General features: G+C 35.5%; 1 protein-coding gene and 1 long non-coding RNA gene across 3 annotated transcripts in view; one reads left to right on the top strand and one right to left on the bottom strand.

The window, feature by feature from the left end:
- Positions 1-2,506, bottom strand: part of LOC794425 (uncharacterized) — a 50,346-nt gene extending 47,840 nt beyond the window's left edge. For both annotated transcript variants that reach the window (XM_087284696.1, XM_087284697.1), the window contains exons 1-2: positions 2,471-2,506; positions 832-926 (exon numbers count right to left, since the gene is read on the bottom strand). In XM_087284696.1, the coding sequence (XP_087140822.1) occupies positions 832-926; positions 2,471-2,492 (117 nt within the window). In that variant the 5' untranslated portion in view covers positions 2,493-2,506. The remainder of the gene's footprint in view (positions 1-831; positions 927-2,470) is intronic.
- LOC141377942 (uncharacterized) lies at positions 2,459-16,539 on the top strand. The gene is made up of 5 exons (XR_015510046.1): positions 2,459-2,884; positions 8,932-9,116; positions 11,155-11,406; positions 13,378-13,479; positions 15,270-16,539. It is a non-coding gene; the product is annotated as an uncharacterized LOC141377942 (long non-coding RNA).
- The last annotated feature ends 7,220 nt before the right edge of the window (positions 16,540-23,759 follow it).

Genomic DNA, 23,759 nt, shown 5'->3' with positions numbered 1-23,759 from the left:
TTTTACCAGATTATAGTTATATGATCATTTTCCTCTGAGTGAGTGAGTGATTAATGTTGAATGTGACGAGTTTTCAACAATACTAAATTGAAACTTTATTTTTTTATATGGTTTAATAGTTAATTAAAATTAAAAAATTAAAAAATTAGTTAATTAAAAAATTGAAGTTCCTGTTTCGAGACTTACAGATAGATGGCTGATTTGTATGTCATTGATATGTTCAGTGCTGAGGTAAATAAACACTTTTGGCACTTTTTTTGAGTCTTTTCATTAGTTTTGTTTTTCCTCTAAATGATTCAATAAATACCGTACCGTGCCATTCATACCGAGGTATTACCGTACCTTGAAATTCTGATACCGTTACATCCCTAATGATGACAGTAAATAATATTTGGCACAATATTCTTCAATACACTTCTATTCAGCTTAAAGTGACATTCAAAGACTTAACTAGGGTAATTAGGCAAGTCATTATTACTGTTTATGTAAAGCACAATGAATTGCCACAGTGTATGAAATGTGCTATATAATAAAAACTTGCCTTGTATAACAGTAGATTGTTCTGGAGAAAACCCAAAACTAATATTGCTTAAGGGAGCGAATAATATTGAGCTTAAAATGAGTTTAAAACAAATAAAAACAGCTTTTATTCTAGCCGAAATAAAACAAATAAGACTTTCTCCAGAATAAAAAATATTATAGGAAATACTGTGAGAAATTCCTGAATCTGTTCAACATCATTTGGGAAATATTTGAAAAAGAGGGCGAACAATATTGACTGTAGGTCATTACGCAGTTTGTAGTGTACTACACTTGATTAAACCTTCCTACCTTCACATCAGGTACTTTTGGTTCCACGTCACACACTGTTATAGAGGAAGCTCCGCCCCCTTCCTCCAGTTCACGCCTGCGCTCTGAGTCTGCAGCTGTACACACGCCGTTTGAGAAGATTAATATTAAAATCGTCCATAAAGCATTCATAATATATGGGTCAAACTGTACATACACATTAATAACTAGTCATAATAGACTAAAACTAAACTGATTTATAAATAACAGAATATTATTTCACTCATTCATTTTCTTGTTGGCTTAGACCCCTAGATCCAGGCAGGGTCACCACAATGGAATGAACCACCAACTTATCCAGCACATGTTTTACGCAGTGAATGCCCTTCCAGCTGCAACCCATCTCTGGGAAACATCCACACACACATACAATACTGCTGACCCAAATCACCTGTACCACATGTCTTTGTACTTGTGGGGGAAACCAGAGCACTCGGAGAAAACCCACACCAACACTGGGTGAACATGCAAACTCCACACAGAAATGCCAACTGACCCAGCTGAGACTCGAACCAGTGAGCTTCTTGCTGTGAGGCAATTGTGCTACTCACTGCGCCACCGTTAGTTGCATATAATTATGCATAAATTATTGTAACTTCACACAGATATGCCAACTGACCCAGCCGAAGCTCGAACCAGAGACCTTCTTGCTGCAAGGCGATCGTGCTACTCGCTGCACCCCTTAGTTGCATATAATTATGCATAAATTATTGTAATTACTATAGTCAGTAAATGAAAAGAAAAAAATGTGCTACCCAAATGCTGCAACAAGTTATGATAAAAATTAGCAAAGCAAAAAATAAATATTTACACCAGTTTATGGAATAAAATGTAAACAAATAATTCAACACGGCACTTTACCATTTAAATAATGCACTAAAACAATACTTGATGTAATAAACAGTAACGTTTGCAAATATATAGCCTACAACAGCAAAATATTGCCTCGTAAAAGAAGAAATTATTAGATGACTATACATAAAACTCCTATTTAGTTTAAGAACTTAACCTAGACCTCTGTCAATGTGCAGTAAATTACAATTAAGGTAAAATTGGTTTAATATTCACACATTCAGACGTGCTCCTTAATAACATCATGTCAGAAAAGTATTATTAGCAAACTCTAAATAGTGAAATTACATTAGCAGGCAATGAATATTAAAGTACAACATTGCTCACAGTCAATTAAACAGTGCTAATGTTGTTTTCAAGTCATATTTACATGTGATTTCAGACCCTATATTCAAATTAGCGTAGTGTATAATATAGGGAACGTTAAATGAAGGAAAGTGCGAATATAAAACCATCTTTAATTCAATTACAGCAGTACATAAGAGATATGAATACATTAATAACCAAATATTAATATTAAACATTAATAATAACAACAACAAGCAAACATTTTAAGAGGTTAATGCCCCAAAAGATCATTTGGAAATAAATCACACTGTGGCTTTTTAAACAACAATGCAGATCAATATTTTTGATCATTGTATTCGATTTAAGCTTATAAGAAAGCTGACGTGTCTAAAAACACTTAAAGAGAAGCATCACAGATACTCGTGTAGCTTTATTTTGTCGTTCATTTGATTTGACATTGATGTTAACAAGACTAAATTACCTGAAAGCTGCGGAGACTCCATTTACTTGTTGAGCCAAACTGTCTGAAGATGACATGAAGGTGTTTTATACCTGCGGGGCGGGGCAGGGCATAGCCTTCTTCCGCATACTCATGAATATAAATGCCTGAGTTCGGTCGTGTGATTGGATGGCAGCGGTTCAACTCAACAGCTGAATAAACAAGCCGTTTTATTAATAAGTCCACAGGTTTGGATGTTGCAGGATTACTATAGCGACATTCACAGATAACGCAGACCTAATTAATATTCATGAAGTCTCTGGTTACAAACACACAATCCTGTTTCCTCCGCCTCATAAAACTCTGAGGCTTTTGTTTTCTGTGCTTAAAGACAGCACGCAGTCTTCGTGTTTTTGTGATCACAGATGTAATGCAATCTTCAGACACGTCCTTCAGGTGTGTAATATCGACGGATTGCATAATAAATTATGAACTTTGTCTTGTAGCGTGGGCGGAAAAGCCAAACAAAAGCAAACGGTGACCTTATTGTGTTTATTTTATTCGTTTTTATACTCCAGGGCAGAAACTTTTTTGTATGCTTACAAAATATGATTATTATGCCGGGAATTAGCGATTTCATATTTATATGCATACATACACGTGCATATATCCATATTAGGAATATAATATAATATAATATAATATAATATAATATAATATAATATAATATAATATAATATAATATAATATAATAATAACAACAACACTAATACTAATAACAACAATAATTAATTATATATAAATTACATTTTTAATATTAATAGTAAAATTACATCAAATATAAATAATTGGTTCATTATCAAAATTTTTTTATTAATTAATAAAAAATTACAACTGTATAGGAAATAGCCTACATTTCTATAATATAATATAATATAATATAATATAATATAATATAATATAATATAATATAATATAATATAATATAACAACAAGAAGACTAATAACAACAACAATCAAAAATTATATATAAATATATTTTTAACATTTATAGAAAAATTACATCAAATATAAAAATTGGTTAATTATTAAACATTATTTAATAATTTATAAAAAATTACAAGTGTATAGGAAATAGCCTACATTTCCATAATAAAAATAAAAAATAAAATAAAATAAAAATAAAATAAAAATAAAATAAAATAAAATAAAATAAAATAAAATAAAATAAAACAAAAGAAAAGAAAAGAAAAGAAAAGAAAAGAAAAGAAAAAACATAAATAATGGTCGTCACGGTGGTGCAGTGGGTAGCACGATCGCCTCCACACTAATAACAACAACAATCAAAAATTACATATAAATTATATTTTTAATATTTATAGAAAAATTACATCAAATATAAAAAATGGTTAATTATTAAACATTATTTAATAATTGATAAATAATTACAACTGTATAGGAAATAGCCTACATTTCCATAATAAAAAAATAAAATAAAAAAATAAAATAAAATAAAATAAAACAAATAATGGTTGTCACGGTATTGCAGTAGCATGATCACCTCACAGCAAAGAAGGTGCTGGTTCAAGCCTCGTGTTTGGACTGTGGGGGAAACCGGAGCACTCGGAGGATACATGCAACATGCAAACTCCACACAGAAAGGCCAACTGACCTAGCCGAGGCTCAAACCAGTGAACTTCTTTCTGTGAGGCGATCGTGCTACCCACTGCGCCACCGTAACACCCCATAATAAAATATAATATAATATAATATAATATAATATAATATAATATAATATAATATAATATAATATAATATTATACAATATAGGCAGCACGGTGGAGCAGTGGGTAGCACAATCGCCTTACAGCAAGAAGGTCTCTGGTTCGAGCCTCAGCTAGGTCAGTTGGCATTTCTGCGTGGAGTTTGCATGTTCTTCCCGTGTTGGTGTGGGTTTCCTCCGAGTGCTCCGGCGGTTTCCCAAAGACATGCGTTCAGGTGAACTGGGTAAGCTAAATTGTCTGTAGTGTATGAGCGTGAATGAGTGTGTGGTGTTTCCCAGTGATGGGTTGCAGTTGGAAGCGCATCTGCTGCGTAAAACAAATGCTGGATAAATTGGTTGTTCATTCTGCTGTGGCGACCCCAGACTAATAAAGGGACTAAGCTGAAAAAAAAATGAATGAATGAATAAATAATATAACATATTCTAATTATGATTTATTATTATTTATTTAATTTTAAGTGTATTGATTTAAGAATTTAATGACAATTTATTATATATTTTGACATTTTTATTTATATATTTATTATTACTATTTTTAGGGGTTTTCACCTTTATTGTATAGGACAGTAGAGAGTATTGGCAGGAAAGCAAGGGGAGCAGAGAGAGGGGAAGGATCAGCATAGGATCGAGGCGGGAATCGAACTCGGGTCGCCGTGAGCACCAGAATGAATGTGTTGACACATTTACCAAAACACCACTGGCGCCGACTTATTTATATATTAATATATTATTTCAAAAAATTGTTTATTAATACAGAATTAACTTAATTGTGGCCTGACAGTACATATGAGGGCCTACATACGCTGTTTATTTTAAAATAAATAATATGGCAAATTATGAATACGGATTTCAATCAGATATGTTGCACCTATTGCTTTGCATTACGTTGAGTCAGATCATATTACACATTATCAAAAGCTTCTGTTTACATCCGATGTAAAAATGAAAAGTCGTGCAGATGGTTACTGATGTAAAAGTGCTGACTCAGAGTGACAATGCAGAAGTCAGTAGCTCGTTATCTCATGTTTTCCATGATGTAACAAAGCAGTGCGAGTCAAACCTGTTTTCAGTGGTTTCAGATGAAGCTGCTCTTAAAACAATAGTTCTCTTCAAAATACTGAAGGCTAAACTCATGTTTGCACAAAATATTTACAGTAATGACTAATTTCCCACAATACAAGTGGAAGATCAAGTCAAGCACGATTCTACTGTTGTTTTAGATAAGATATAAAAAGTGCAAAATATATAATAATATTAACTATAATTTACCCAGAGATGGGTTGCAGCTGGAAGGGCATCCGCTGCGTAAAACATATGCTGGATAAGTTGGTGGTTCATTCCGCTGTGGCGACCCAAGATTAATAAAGGGACTAAGACGAAAAAGAAAATGAATGACTGAATGTGTATATACAGTTGAAGTCAGAATTATTCGCCCCCTTTTGATTTTTTTTCTTTTTTAAATATTTCCTAAATGATGTTAACAGAGCAGGGAAATTTTCACAGTATGTCTGATATTTTTTTCTTCTGGAGAAAGTCTTTTTTGTTTTATTTCGGCAAGAATAAAAGCCGTTTTAAATTTTTTTTAAAAAACATTTTTGGGACAAAATTATTAGCCCCTTTAAGCTAATTTTTTTTCTATAGTCTACAGAACAAACCATCATTATAGAATAACTTGCCTAATTACCCTAACCTGCCTAGTTCACCTTATTAACCCAGTGAAGCCTTTAAATGTCACTTTAAGCTGTATAGAAATGTCTTGAAAAATATCAAGTAGAATATTATTATCTGTCATCATGGCAAAGATTAAAAAAAAAATCTGTTATTAGAAATGAGTTATCAAAACTATTATGCTTAGAAATGTGCTGAAACAATCTTCCCTCCATTAAACAGAAATTGGGGAAAAAAATAAACGGGCGCTAATAATTCAGGGGGGCTAATAATTCTGACTTCAACTGTAAGTATATATATATGTATGTATATATATATATATATATATATATATATATATATATATATATATATATATATATATATATATATATATATATATATATATATACATATATATATACATATACACACACAGTGCATCCGGAAAGTGTTCATATCGCTTCACTTTTTCCACATTTTTTTCATGTTACAGCCTTATTTCAAAATGGATTAAGTTCATTAATTTCCTCAAGATTCTACACCCTCAGACAAAAATGGTACAATGTGGTACCAAAGAAGGTACAGACCCTTTTCACTGGGGCAGCACCTTATTATGGAACAGAAATATACCTTAAGACAAAGAAACTAATGTGTGCCACTGCAGCTTGTATGTTTTAAGGACATGATTTGTACCATGGGAAACCAAAATGTCCCTTTGGTTTTAAAACCAGCAGATACAATATTGTACCTTCATCACAGGTACTGATCTATGAAGGCACCACTACAGCGACAAGACACTTCGTACCTTAACAGTGTCAAATGTGTTCCTTCAAGAACTATTTAAAGACATTTTGCTGTATCCAAAATACGTCAATTTATTTTCCGTTACAAAAAAAAAAAAAAAAAAAAAAAAAAAAATATATATATATATATATATATATATATATATATATATATTAGGGGTGTCAAAATTAATCGTTTCTTCGGTGCACTGCGATGCAGACGCAGACAATTCGGTATCGGTTCAGTAATAATGATAACCGGTTATTACTGACGTCATTTACCTCATATGCGCTCTGTCGCGAGGGAGGCGATCGCGAGTATTTACAACGCTTTAACTACTTAAAACTCATAAACTGTGCACAATTTCACTGTGTGTGTCTGCTGGATCAGTCTTTCACTGACATCTACAACAATAGATCCTATTTCACTGAGATCCAGAGAATGAAAGTAGCCTACTCCATTTCTCTCTCTCTCTCTCTGTCTCTCTCTCTCTTTCTCACACACACACAGTGGCCCATTTGACCTGCTGGCGTGATTTTTCTTCTCTTCTCGGCTGTTTTACAGTGTTACTTTTGCATACAGAAACGAGCGCGTGTCTGCAGAGTTTCCTCCACAGTGTCTATCATACATCAGCTGTGAGATCGCCGCTGCCGCCTGCCGCTTATCAGTGTCACTCATCTGTGAAGAACGCAGTGCGCAAGAGCCAATCGCAACCGTTTTTGTTGAGGGTGAGACCAATCAAAGAGGTGTAAAAGAACTAGACAAGGATCAGAAATTGAGCTGGATATTTATATTTGTTTATATTATTTGTTAAATGCTCGTGTTGTTTAAAGGTACGGTTTATATTTCTGACTGTTTGTATTAAATGACAAAATTGTATTACAAATAGTATATAAATATAAATATATTCATACATTTTAATACAAGAACTGCTGCTGTGAAGAAAATATAAAACTGTGTATGGAAAGCACCGTCAATGCACCGTGATGCACCGAGATATCGAATTGAACCGAATCGATGGCATGATAATCGTAACCGAACCGAACCGTGAGACTAGTGTAGGTTCACAGCTCTATATATATATATATATATATATATATATATATATATATATATATATATATATATATATATATATATATATATATATATGCAGGGCTTAACATGAACTTTTTTGATCACCAGCCACTCTGGCTAGTAGATTTCCAACATTACTAGCCACTCGCCATTTTCACTAGCCACACTTTTCTTATTGGGAAAATCTATATATATATGCCTAAATTTGACTTTGACATGCTAAAATGCCTTGATTTAGATGTTGTGTTATATCCACATGCCTTCTCATTCATTTCACTTCTTATGTGTGGTTTGTGTATTGGCTTGCTCACTGTGCATGAGCAAATGGGTTGTGTCACATTGCGATCAGTTTTTATTTCACAGGACTTTTCAGGGCTCAAAATTAAGGATTCACCAAATTTATCTCTGACCAAACTAAATAAGTATTTATTAGCCACAAATTTTTAATGTGTTAAAACAAGGAGAATATAGCGTTATAGGTGCACTTTTTAATTCAACAAAACGTTTATTTAAAAAACTTAACATTTAAAGAAAGAGTTATTGTCATAAATCTAAAATATGCACAGTAATCTGTCCGGGCTAAAAGTCCCAGATCAGCAGTTAACTACACATAAACGGGGAGCAATCTCCCATCAAAGCAATGCTGTTTTAAAAAAAATATAATTAAACCATATTTACAAAAATAACTAAGCGAAAGAAAGCAGGTGAAACATACAGTGTTTGATAATGAAAGGATGTTCACGTGCACACGGTCAATATACTGTAGGCCTTTTAATAATCTGTTCAAAGAATAATTAAAATGAAAGCAGTGATCTTTTTCTGTGGACTGTGGGGGAAACCGGAGCACCTGGATCACCCACTCGAACGCAGGGAGAACATGCAAACTCCACACAGAAACGTCAACTGAGCCAAGGCTCGAATCGGCGACTCAGCGACCTTTTTGCTGTGAGGCAACAGCACTACCTACTGCGCCACTGCGTCTCCCCTTGTTTTGTATTTTTAACTGCTTAATCCACTCTCAGACTATTGTTTCAGCCTGTGTTCACAAATTAATGGACTGCTTTGTTTCAGCGCTGTATAATTTGTGCCATTCTTTCATGCATTTATTTATTCAATCGTGTCTTTATGTGGCGTTTACAAACCATTACACACTTCAGACAGCGGCGTTTGACAGATTAGCAGTAAATCAGTGTTTTCTGCCTGTTTGTAGCTGATAATCGAAGGGTTTGCTGAACCTGCTATCATCCTGACAGCTCTGAAAGAAATGTTTGGGCTGAAAATCACGCCGTTTGTCTGCTGAATCCTCTCAAGTGCGATTGTTATTTGTCCAAGTGTCAGGCTGATGCTTCCGGATGCTTCCGGACAGGCTGGAAAATGCAGCGTTTACTGACAATAGTATGTTTTAATATGCTGTTTTGACAATATATTTACTTTTTAATTATGCTTTAGTTTTTAAACAATATTATGCTTTTCATGTCACAAAATGCTTTATATTAAACTCTAAAACAATAATTAACAATAATAATGATGACGATAATAATAATAATGATAATAATAATAATAATACTGATAATAATGGGGGAGGCAGTGGCTCAGTACTGTCACCTCAAGGCAAGAAGGTCGCTGGTTTGAACCTCATTTCAGTTGGTGTTTTTGTGTGGAGTTTGCATGTTCTCCTTGCATTCGCGTGAGTTTCCTCCGGGTGCTCCGGTTTCCCCCACAGTCCAAAGACATGCGGTACAGGTGAATTGGGTAGGCTAAATTGTCCGTAGTGTATGAGTGTGTGTGTGGATGTTTCCCAGAGATGGGTTGCGGCTGGAAGGGCATCCGCTACGTAAAAACTTGCTGGATAAGTTGGCGGTTCATTCCGCTGTGGCAACCCCGGATTAATAAAGGGACTAAGCCGACAAGAAAATGAATGAATGAATGATAATGATAATAATAATAATAATAATAATAATGATAATAATAACAACAACAATAATAATAAGAATGATAATAATACCAATAATAATAATAATAATAGTAATAATAATAATAATAATAATAATAATGATTATAATAATAATAATAATCATTCATTTTCTTGTCAGCTTAGTCCCTTTATTAATCCGGGGTCACCACAGAGGAATGAACCGCCAACTTATCCAGCAAGTTTTTACGCAGCGGATTCCCTTCCAGCCGCAACCCATCTCTGGGAAACATCCACACACACACTCATTCAATTTTGCCTACCCAATTCACCTGTACCGCATGTCTTTGGACTGTGAGGGAAACCGGAGCACCCGGAGGAAACCCACGCGAACGCAGGGAGAACATGCAAACTCCACAGAGAAACGTCAACTGAGCTGAGGCTCGAACCAGTAACCAGCAACCTAGAGGCGACAGCACTACTCTGCCACTGCTTCGCCCAATAATAATAATAATAATAATAATAACAATAATGATAAGAACAATAATAATAATTATAAATATAATTGTAACAATGGCGACGCAAAATGAAATGCTTTATTTTGATACCATAATGAACATTAAACCATTAAATAGTTTCGTATAAATTTTATTTAGTTAGTTAGTTAGTTAGTTAGTATAAAATTTTTATCTCAGTTGAATCTGTTTTTTTATTACATGAGGTTTCAAAAACAATGTAATAGCTAATTAATGTGGTTTTAATAAGTTATAATTAAAATTGCATTAATCTAAAGTTCAGTAACCTTAATGAAAATCAAACAAAATAAAATAATGTAGACATTAAATAGAATAATAAAATTGATGATGTTAATAACAAAGTAACACTAATAATAACAATACTATACTACTACTACTAATAATATTATTATTAAGAATAAAAAATAATAATAATCATAATCATAATATTAATAATAATAATAATTTACACTCCAAAGTTAAAATATATTAGTTAAAATATGGGCAAAACCATATTTTTGTTATTTTTTAAAAAACTTGAGTATGACCCAGCGTCATTAAAGTGTAATTAAATATTATTTACCATTATTATTAGATATATAAATTATATTTATTATTTAAACATTATTAAGTACGTTGTCTTTTAGCAATCTTATTTTGACAGCACTTTAGTTTAGGTCACAATTATTGCTATTAAATACTAGTGTATTACCTGTGTATTATTATTAAGATATGAACTATTCATTAGCAGTTATAAAGTATGATCTTATTCTACATCCTTAATCCTACCCAAAACCTTCTATACTAACCTAACTAACTCTTACTGGTATTAATAACCAGCTAATTAGTAGTTTATTAAGCTATTAGTGTTAGTTGCTGGTTTCAATGTTACTTTTATGACTTATAACTCTTTATTTAAATGTATGCTAATTTAAATGTTCCTTATTGGAAGACGTATTCAATCCATTTATGACATTGTTTTGTGACGTGTGCACACCGACGCCAGATGGAGGCGCTGTCGCTGCACTGCAGAATCTGGGCGAGATGACCTTGATAAAGCAGAGTGTGAACGAGGAGGAGGAGGAGAAGAAGAAACGAGGAGGAGAAGAAGAAAAAGGAAAGAGAGAGAGAGAGAGAGAGAGAGAGAGACATCGATCCAGCAGAGCTTGTGTTTTAGTCAATGGAAACATGATTCTTCTCTTCCGCATAAACACCACACCCTGGAGAAGAGGAAGAGGAGAGATCCTGCATCACTACTGTAAACATCATCACTGTATATTCACTAATCAACATGAAGAACCATATCAACATAGTGCATTATAGTGATTTATAGTACACACTACACTGTTTACTCCACCACTCTATAACTAGTAAAGTACTTGACTTCTATAGTTTAGTTTATAGTTGATACAGTAACACAACTACTATAGTAATGTAAACAAATGATCCAGTACTGTAGCTTTCTACCACAACTATAGGATATATTATACTACAATACAAAACAGCTAACTGTGGTAAAACTAAAGTATGCTATGTTATATATTACAGTTTGTCAGTTCACTACAGTATGCTGCAGCTTTTGTGAATATTATAATATTTGGAAGATGTCCTGCATCACTACTGTACACATTAAAACATCAACACTGTATATTTACTAATCAACATGAAGAACCAGGTGAACAAATTGATTTATAGTAAACACTACAGTGTTTCTGCACAATTCTGTTCTATGCAACACAGCCTTATTGCAGATACATACCCCTGTATACGCTTCTGGAGAGCGTAAAATTTTGCTACCAAAGGTAGCCTATGTATGGCTGCATTTTGGCCACATTTACGCTGCACTTCTCAAGTGACTTACTTGTGATTTTATTTTTCTCCAGTCATGTGGCAGAGATCGGATATGGCCCATGTACGTGTAAGCAGGAACGAATCCAACCCGGCCTCATTGTGGAAACGTAGCCCCGCGGACGTTTCTGCGGACCGCGATTTACGTCCCGGGAGGTACGTATTCGAGCGTTTTTTTGTTTTCGTGGATCCGCGAGAGGGCGATGTGCGCACTTTTTCGTGTCTCGGGCAGGCACCTCGTCTCGTCTTTCGCGTCTCGGGCATTTGCGCCCGCGCCGTTCTCGCGCGAAAAGCCGCCAGATTGAAAAAAAAAAAAAAAAAAAAAAAGCTAAAGCCCCCGTTTTCGGATCCCGCCGCGTTCTCGCCCTTATTTTCCGGATTCCGTTTTTCGTCTTACCTGATTTCCGGAACCCGCTGTTCCCCGGACTCAATCCCGGTCGTCGTCCACCGCGGCCGGCTTCGGCTCCGGCTCCTCCTCCTTCAGGGCCTCCGCTCCGCCGACGCAACGCTGTGAGCTAGGCGGACAAACTGATTGCGTCGGGAAAGCCCTCCACTCGGAGGCGAGCCGTCGGCCGGCGAGCGCGAAGAGGAGAGGCGGAGCGGCGCCACACCGCCCCGCAGCGTTCGCTCGAAAAAAACCAACCTTTACATACCTCCGGCCACGTAAATCGTGGTCTCCAGAAACGTCCGCGGGACGAATCACATGGATCCCGATTTACTCAAATCAGATTCAGGCCTTGTTCATATGTGGAAATTCGATATGAATCGCTTCTGTGTTCTCTTGTCTGCATTGTAAGCAGGTAGCTCAGATTTTCATCTTTTACCTAAACAGCTTTTATATTGTCATATAGCACAGGTGTTTAAGCATGTTAACGAGAGCGAGACAGCGCAATGTCTGCCACGTAGCCAATGTAAACTAATATAAAACTAGTGCATACATCACGTGCATACATGGACATTACATTAAGACGCCTAAAGGTTCAAAAAAGCCGATATATCAAAAGAAGATGGACAAATGAGAAGCTTTCTGTCATATAGTGAAACAGCTGCAAACAGATTTCATACAGGAATGGAGAAGAGAGCAATCTTTAATTATCAGCTGTTAGTCAGCGCCCACTCTTTTTTTTTTTTCTTGGTCATTGCGCCTTTGCCGTGTGCTGTGTAAGTGCTGACGATCGGATACGAGTCACTTTTAAAAGATGATGTTAGCAGGTCAGCATAAAAATCAGAATTGAGCATCAAGATCTGCAGTGTAAATGCAGCCTTTGTCTTTAAAACGAATGCTACAGGGCGGTATGACACCTTTGATAGCTTTTGTTTTTTTAACATGCTACCACCTGATCGCTTACCTCCATGTGGATTGCTTTTCAGCTGTTGCCAGTTTTCCTATTAGCTCGCCATGTACGTCGGCGGACTTGGGAGGTAAATTGGAGTTGACCACCACAAGAAATCGAGACCAATGAAGAACGGTTCCAAAAAGCATGTAAGACAAAAACAGAATATATATATATATATATACACACACACACACACACACACACACACCAACACACACACACTATAATATACTATAATACATAAACATATTATATTACACTGTACTATAGAATGTTTAAAAAACACAATATTAAAGTATTTTCAAAAAGTGTGATGACATGAAAAAGCATAAAATGACAAAATCAGTTTATATCAGATTCAATAGTTCAAACATAGAAAGAAATACTAGTAATTATAATGCGTACTACATGTGTATAGCAACTAAGTGTATTTATTAAACCTTACTATAGTACAGTACTGGAATTAATTCTGTAGTTGCTATGGTAACACACAATCTATAGTAATTGATCTGTTGTGGTGATTCTTTAGTTGCTATGGTAACACAGCGACTATAGTAATTGATCTGTTGTGATGATTCTTTAGTTGCTATGGTAACAAAACAATTATAGTAATTGATCTGTTGTGGTGATTCTATAGTTGCTATGGAAACACAAGACTATAGTAACTAGTCTGTTGTCGTGATGTTATAGTTGCTATGGTAACACACTAACCTTAATAATTGATCTGTTGTCGTGATGTTATAGTTGCTATGGTAACACAAGACTATAGTAATTAATCTGTTGTCGTGATGTTATAGTTGCTATGGTAACACACTAACTATAGAAATTGATCTGTTGTGGTGATTCCATAGTTGCTATAGTAACACACCAACTATAATAATTGATCTGTTGTGATGATTCTATAGGTGCCATGGAAACATGCCAACTACAGTAATTGATCTGTTGTTGTGATTCTATAGTTGCTATGGTAACACAACAACCACAGTAATTGATCTGTTGTGATGATTCTTTAGTTCCTATGGTAACACAACAACTATAGTAATATAACCAAATGAGCCAATACTGTAGTTTTTCATAACTACAATGAGTATTATGCTACAATACACCTAAAGTAAAAATTAAAGTCAGTTCACTTCACAGCTCAAAGTGTCTTCTTTCCAATGATGCCTAATTTGTGTTTGTAGCTTACTGGAGTCAGAAACTGTTACTATTTAAAGTCAGGTAGGTATAAATTCCCACAATTGCGTGCTGGCTACGGGCTAATACTGTAGTATGCTGTAATTAAAAATGTGTTATTGATACCATAATACATAAAGTATAATTCACGTTACTGTAGTACGGTTCAAAAAGGCTTTAGTATTTATTATAAATGACTATAGTATTTATCATGAGGGAACTCAGCCTTTCTAGACTATTTTTAATAAATACACTGAGGCTTTTAACTAATGGTGTTTGATAGAAATGAATTGCTCAAATCAGATAATGCTGGAAAAACAGCCTAAAATTAGTGCAGGACGCAATCTGCAATTAACTAATAGAGTTGATTACGCCTACCTGCAATAAAGGATTCAATGACCTGCAGGCATTCAGTCTGATAAACAAAAGCTGATGGAACAGATATTGCTGCAGATTGAAGTCTGATTTGATACATTGGGATGTAATATTAAATATGACAACTTTCTTTTATTACAGATCACTGATAAGAGAAACAATTAATGTGAGAAACATTCAATTCAATTCAATTCATTGTTATTTGTATAGCGCTTTTACAATGTAGATTGTGTCGAAGCAGCTTCACATAGAAGATTATAGTAGATTGAAACAGTGTAGTTCAGTTTTCAGAGTTGAAGTTCAGTTCAGTTTAGCTCAGTTCAGTGTGCTTTAATAATCACTACTGAGAGTCCAAACACTGAAGAGCAAATCCTTCCATGCACAGCTTTACAGATCCTGAACCATACAAGCTAGAGGCAACAGCGGCGAGGAAAAAACTGAAGAACTGAAGAGTGAAGAATTAAAAAACCTGGAGAGAAACCAGACTCAGCAGGGCACGACCATTTCTCCACTGGCCAAACGTCTTGTGCAGAGCTGCAGTCTAGGCGCCGGAGGCTGGAAGCTGGACCTCAGCGAAGACTCGTCTGTCCCTGGAGCGTCTCATGCTCTCCACTCCTCCATGACCACCACAGCAGCTGCTCAGGATACGGCCTGGTCCAGGATTATGGAAATCTTGGGGTCATCTCGTTGCTGGTCTTGGATCGAGTCAGTGGTGCTGCATAGTCTGAGGGCCTCGGGATGAGTATCTGCATGAGTATGATGAGTGTTTGATACTGATGAGTACGGTGGAAATAGAGAATAAACAGAATAACTAGCACAACTGCTGTTCATAGTGTACATAAACAAGATGCAGAAACCTGTGTGGAGCACATTTATGTATCATAACCCTAAGTGATGCACTGAGTGTGTGCTTTACTAAAATGATAGGTCTTTAATCTAGTTTTGAACTGAGAGAGTGTGTCTGAGCCTCGGACATTATCATGAAGGCTATTCCAGTGTTTAGGAGCCATAAATGAGAAGGCTCGACCTCCTTTACTTGACTTTGCTATTCGAGATACTACCAGAATCCCTGAGTTTTGAGATCTTAAAGAGCGAGTTGGATTGTAGTGAGACAGAAGGTTGGTTAGATAAACAGGAGCTAGATTATTTAGAGCTTTATAGGAGAGAAGCAATATTTTAAATTCAATATGAAACTTAACAGGCAGCCAGTGTAAGGAGAATAACATTGGGGTGATATGATCATATTGTATAGACCTGGTCAGAACTCAGGCTGCTGCAATTTGTACTAGTTGAAGTTTGTGAATAGAGGATGCTGGGCAGCCAGCAAACAGTGCATAACAGTAATCCAGCCTAGAAGTCATAAAAGCATGGACTAGCTTTTTTGTGTCAGAGATGGATACCTCGTAATTTAGCAATATTTCTCAGATGAAAGAAGGCAGTTTTTGTGACATGGGATATATGATTTTCAAAAGTTAAATTGCTGTCTAATATGACACCCAGATCTTTTATAGTAGAGCTAAAGCTAACTTTGTATCCCTCTAATTGTAGATCAAGTTGCGATACTAAACATACTAAACATATTAAAAATACTTTATATTAATTGTATCTTTGTGGTAAGTAATTTGACATTTAATAAAATATTTGGAAATTGTGCTTAATGGAGTTGTTTGTTTTTGGTAAAATAATTTGTATTTTATTTTGTTTGTGTTTGCATATACAACATGATCTAATCTAATTTAATCTAATCTAATCTAATCTAATATAATATGATATAATATAATATAATATAATATAATATAATATAATATAATATAATATAATATAATATAATATAAAATAATATAATATAATATAATATAATATAATATAATATAATATAATATAATATTCTTTCATTAATTTTCCTTTGGCTTAGTGCCTCTATTCATTGGGTCACTACAGCGGAAAGAACCGCGAGAACATGCAAACCCCACACAGAAACGCGACTGACCCAGCTGAGGCTCGAACCAGTGACCTTCTTGCTGTGGGGCAAATGTGCTACCCACTGCGTTGTTGTGCAGCCCCTAATATAATAATATAATATAATATAATATAATATAATATAATATAATATAATATATGTAATATAATATGATATAATATAATATAATATGATATGATATGATATAATATAATGTAATGTAATATAATATGATATAATATAATATAATATAATATAATATGATATGATATGATATGATATAATATAATATAATATAATATGATATAATATAATATAATATAATATGATATGATATAATATAATATAATGTAATATAATATAATATAATGTAATGTAATGTAATATAATATAATATAATATAATATAATATAAAATAATGTAATATAATATAATATAATATAATATAATATAATATAATATAATATAATATAATATAATGTAATATAATATAATATAATATAATATAATATAATATAATATGATATAATATAATATAATATAATATAATATAATATAATATAATATAATAATATAATATAATATGAAATGTTCTTCAGCTTTACTAAATTAATACATTTAATATTTTTAATAGTGCTTTAAAAGTACTCTCAAATTAATATTAATGATGAAAACTAAAATGTTACTTCAATAAAACTAATACAATTATTTTGTTGCTTGTTCAAACTATTTTATTAGTATATTTAGTGTCAACACAATTTTTATAGGCAGAGGGTTGCTGAAGAACTACTGCGAGATTTCAGCTGCTGTCTGGGCTCTCCATGCTTTTTTACACCTTCCTTTCTTCATGTGTTCAACACTTTTTTTCCCCTGCATCATTTAATTTTATCATGCATAACTTACTTTGCAAAAGAATTCGTTTTATTTTCTTTTTCATATGTGGATTTCTTTGATTGCTACTTACATTTGGTAAAACATTTCAAGTCAACAGCACCTTTAGAGATATGCTTTCTGAGAATAGAGTGACCTGTACAATACTTATTTCCCCCTCTGTATGTTAACAGTCTGCATGTTTAGTTGAAGCTTCAATAAAAGAGCCGATTGCTCAGCTGAATGAGCCGCAGCGCAGTGCAGTAAAAGACAGGCCTTCACCCGTTACAGCACCTTTGCTGCAGGATCATTGGGGTGTCGAGGGTAATTAGGCACGTCGGACACACTCCATTGATTAGCCTTAATGACTGACACTGAATGACATTCCAGTAATCAGCGCAAAGAAAGAGAAAGTGCGAGTCTCCGTCTGAACTCTGACACACGGACAGCAGAAACAGCAGGATTTCTGTGTGAACGCATCGATTTCTCAAACTCTCCGTCCACAAAACTGAATTTATCAGCTGTAATTTATTCGCAGCAGAAGAAAAATGAAACGCCTCAGATTTTTAACAAGAGATTTGCATAGAGGAAAAGACATTTTCTGCATGTTAAATTCTACAAGACTCCACTTTTGCAGCTTTCAGCTCTGTTTTTACACTGCGACTAATGTAATAATGTTAATATTCATCCATTCATTTTCCTTCGGCTCAGTCCTTTTATTCATCAGGGGTCACCCCAGAATAATGAGCCGCCAGCTTTTCCAGCATATTTTTTACACAGCGGATGCCCATCCAGCTGCAACCAAGCACTGGGAAACATCCATACACACTCATTCACACACATACGGCCAGTTTACTTCATCAATTCCCCTATAGCGCATGAGTTTGGACTGTGGGGGAAACCGGAGCACCCGGAGGAAACCCAGGCCAACAAGAGGAGAACATGCAAACTCCACACAGAAATGCCAACTGGCCCAGCCGGGACTCGAACCAGCAACCTTCCTGCTGTTAGGCCACAGTGCTGCTAACCACTGAGCCACCACGTCCACATAATACTAATATACTATATGTAATATTAAAATATGCAAGTATAACAGTAGTTGTACTAAAACTGAACACTGTAAAAAATATATGCGGATGAACATTACATGTGTGTTTTCGGTGGTGAAGTGCATTATGGGATGTTGATCTCTGCTCTGTCCACTTCTGATGTTGAAAATTCAACTTTTCAGTTTAACAAAGTGACTTTTATTGACATTTTAGTAGTTTAAAATAATTTAATGAATGAGAAATTATATCTAGTAAAATAGGTCTTTAAAATAATGAAAATGCACTGGCAGCTACAAGGTGTTTGTAGCCTAATATACAACACCAACCCAGACAATACAGCACTGCAAACTATTAAACATGTTCATAATAGTCACTTTTTAGAGCTTTTCAAGGTTAAAAAATAGTTGGAAGAAAGATCAACATCCCATAATGCAATTTAAAAGCAGAAATAAAGTATAAAAACATGAAATCCAACAATATGGAAAACTGCTAATTGATGGATATTTTTTACATTGACCATTATATATATATATATATTTATACAACAGTTTTATCTTGAATCTGATTGGCTGATAGCCGTGATATATTTAGGCAATATCAGCACCCGTACAGCCTCTTTACCCTTTGTGTATCACTCCGCCCACATACAGGCAGCAAAAAGCAGACACTACAGATCTAAAGTTTATAAGATGCTTGCTCAGCTGTTTAACTGTCATGATTTGAATACAACGCGGAAGAAAGTAGTTCCTCATACATAGGGGTTTTTGAGACTCTCCATGTTTGATTTAGTTTTTATATACACAATTATGTCGTCAAACTGTTGTATAAACGCAATATCACATGAGTAGCAGTGTGATATGGCTTTATATCAGCACTAGTGGAGGCACTGAGGCATTCAGCCTGCGGCCTAGTGCCAACGCACGCCTCCCACCAGTGCCGATATACAGCCATATCGCACTGCTACTCATGTGATATTGCTCATATATATATATATATATATATATATATATATATATATATATATATATATATATATATATAACATAATTTGGGACAAAATTGATTTAAAGCTAAATTTACAGTAACCCATATTCATATTTTTTACCATCCAAACTCCAGTTGAAACATTCATTCATTCATTCATTTTCTTTTCGGCTTAGTCCATTTAATCTGGGGTCACCAATTATCCAGCAACTTATCCAGCATATGTTAAACGCAGCGGATACCCACACACTCTTATACACACACATACACTGCTGACAATTTTAGCTTACCCAATTCACCCGTACCGCATGTGTTTGGACTGTGAGGGAAACCAGAGCACCCGGAGGAAACCCACGCCAACACAGTGAGAACATGCAAACGCCACAAAGATATGCCAACTGACCCAGCCGAGGCTCACAATAGCGACCTTCTTGCTGTGAGGTGACAGCACTATCGACTGCGCCACTACGTTGCCCTCCAGTTGAAACAACCCAGCATTTAGATTTCACTGTTTATGTATTATAATATTATGTGCTTACGCAGCTTTAGTTTTCCCTTGTTAAATCTAGAGCACTCTGTTCAATGCAACTTAGGCTCATTATTAATATGTACCCCTGTATACATTTCTTGAGAGCACAAAATACATCCTAGGATTTTTTTTTTTTTTTGCAGTTTTGTTTTCGTGAATCCTCCAGAGGCCGCTGTGTATGCTTTTTCAGATCTCAAATTTCTGTCACGAGTGCCATTCTTGCCTGCTGTTCTCACATAAATCCACCAGAGGCCACTGTTGACTGACTGACTGACCGATTCCCCCACCCATCACCTTCACTAAACCCAACTGATAGTTTCAAAAACAATCCAGATGAAGAAAAGCCCTCGCGGCTGCCTGGTTTTTACCATGCTTTCAGATTTTACCACAATCTCACCCTGTTATTCACTTGTTTATTATAATTTTTGGCTTGTGTTTTTGTTTTTTCAGCTTTCTGCAACTGTTCTTCTCCAGACTCTAACCCTGTCGTCACAGGCATCTTCCCTCTGCTTCTCAAGTCTGATGAGGCACGTGGTGAGTCAGTTGGCAAACTGGTAACAGTGAAAAAGCCGACTAAACAGAGGTAAGCGGTCAGCATGTAGCGCAAAAAAAAAAAACCCAGAAGCCATCAGCAGTGTCACACTACCATAGTTCATTCATTTTCTTGTCAGCTTAGTTCCTTTATTAATGCGGGGTTGCCACCGCGGAATGAACCGCCAACTTATCCAGCACGTTTTTACGCAGCGGATGCCCTTCCAGCCGCAACCCATCTCTGGGAAACACTGCCATAGTGTTCATTATAAAGAAAAAATGCAGCCAGACGTACCTCTGGCAACATAATTTGCTCCCTCCAAAAATGTAGACGAGGGTACATATCCACAATGAGTGGATTCATTCATCTTCAGTATATAGACCATTTCAATGTGGTCATGTCATTGGCCTGTGAACATTCCCTGCTTGTTATTTAAAGGGCCATGAAACCCCCTCGTTTCAGCAGGGTGTTTTCACACCTCTACTTTGGACAAAGTCAGAAAAGTGGGCGTGTCCAGCTCTGTTTAGGGGGAGTGTCGGAGAAAAAAAAGAGGCATGGTGTGGGAGTGTCTATTTGGGCATGCGCTGACATTCAGAGTCAAAACCACACACACACACATACACACACACACACACACGCACACACACACACAGGGGAGAAAGTGACTGTGTTTACATGGACATCTGTAGTCGAATTATTTGCCAAATTATTAAATGTTGGACTTTAACTGCAGTTTGGCTCTTTCATTCAGGGAATTCAGTCATGCCCCTCACGACAAACGAGATATTTGATTCGAGGAGCTGCTCTAAGCCTGTATTTTTCATGCAATGTTTGATACCGCACGGCGAATGAGAGAAAAAAAAAAACCTCTGCATTTCCCGGAAACTTAGATGCACACGGCAGGTAGCGTCAGAAAGCCGCGTGTGTTATTCCGGTCACTAAATCCGGTGAAAATCCTACACGAGGTTAAAGTTTGGTTGTAGTGCTAACATGTTTACATTCGGTGCGATAGTTAGTTCGATAAGAACAAACTAAATAAACAAAGAGCACTGGTCGCTCACTTACCAAATCTGTAGAGACAGAACAATCACCAGCAACTAGAGCCGCGTCTTTATTAAGAGGAGACTACAAGCAAATCCGGATCTCAGCGTTTGCAGATGAGAACAGCTCTCAGGTAAACAATAATCCTCCTTAGACACGTAAGTTATTGTTGTCGAGCGTCGCGTACACTGTTAATCCACACGTGACTCCAGCTGCGCTCTCACAGAGAGAAAATGAAAACAAAACTTCACCGCAGCAAACTATAAAAGCAACACTTCACGCTTGTTTTGCCAACACAACGTGGCGTCTCTGTCGTCTAAACACTGTGACTAATGAATATTAATGAAGTTGCACAATAGAGTGTGCTGATTGGTTTGAACCAAGCTTTACTCATGCATTAATGCATCACACTGTAAGACGTAATAAGACACACTCTGGCACAGACGTCCAGTCTGCACGCTGGAATACACGCTATTATCTCATGACCGTGACGCAGCTTCAAAAATTCGTTTCAAACCGGAAGTACGAATTTGCTTGAAATAATGCAAAAACAACCAATTTACACTTTTCAGTGAAATATAGGTGTCCTAATAGTGTTTTTAGCAGTGTGGGACACATATACGACTGTCAACAGCTCAAAAAATGTGTTTTGGTATTTCGTGACCCTTTAACTATGTTATTACTGTAACAAGACGCATTTCAATAAAAACTTCATGTTAAAACTGCTATCATAACATTATTTATCAATATGTGGCTCTGTTTGGACTCTCAGAGCTATAGACATTAAAATTGTCAAGCAGGAAATACGTTGGGACAATTGTTTTTGTTTATATCCCTCAAAATGGTCTATACAATAACCCCCGCCTCCTTTCTATGTGATTGGCCATTGCAACGCCTTTGACATTGACATGGACTGATTTCTGCCAGTATAACTACTTACAAAGTTACTGTTTGACTTTTTCACCCCCATAAAAATCCAAGAAGCTGTGACCCATTTCCAGAGCAGAATTGAGAACAGCCCCATTTCCACAGCACATCTCCCGCATTATGCTGGGACGGAGCTTTCTTGATGGTTCGTCTTATCTTGGCTATGACTGTGTTATTTACATAAGGAACCACACACAGTCAGCAATGACACCAGGTCAGAAATTTCACTTCAAAACTGTCCAGTTTCTGTTATTTCCTCATGCACACTTTAGGTTTTAATAGGCCAGACATTAGCTTAATCTTGACCCAATGCAAAATTATTTTGGATGAAATGCATGCACTGTAAAAAATGCAGGGTGCCACACAGTTCCTTTATGAAATCAATGAGTTAACTTCATTGTTTTTACAAACTTACTATAAGGGGATTGAACATAAAACAATTAAGTTTCCACCCCCCAAAAACTTAAGAATTGTGTTGATTCAGTTGAATTTATATAACTATTTTAAAACAGCAGTAACAATAATTTTGGGAGTGTTGCCAAAATGTAATACACTACATATATATATATATATATATATATATATATATATATATATATATATATATATATATATATATATATATATATATATATATATATATGGGCTGTAGTGCTGTCACCTCAGAGCAAGAAGGTTGCTGGGTTGCTGGTTCGAGCCTCGGCTCAGTTGACGTTTCTGTTTGGAGTTTGCATGTTTTCCCTGCATTCGCGTGGGTTTCCTCCGGGTGCTCCGGTTTCCCCCACAGTCCAAAGACATGCGGTACAGGTGAATTGGGTGAATCCCAGATATGGGTTGTGGATGGAAGGGCATCCGCTGCGTAAAAACTTGCTGGATAAGTTGGCGGTTCATCGTGCTGTGGCGACCCTGGATTAATAAGGGACTAAGCCGACAAGATAATGAATGAATATATATATATATATATATATATATATATATATATA

The sequence above is a fragment of the Danio rerio genome, chromosome 15 (genome assembly GCF_052040795.2).
Source record: "Danio rerio strain M-AB ecotype USA chromosome 15, GRCz13ab, whole genome shotgun sequence".
Taxonomy (NCBI): domain Eukaryota; kingdom Metazoa; phylum Chordata; class Actinopteri; order Cypriniformes; family Danionidae; genus Danio; species Danio rerio.
This window is presented reverse-complemented; position numbering and strand designations above follow the sequence as displayed.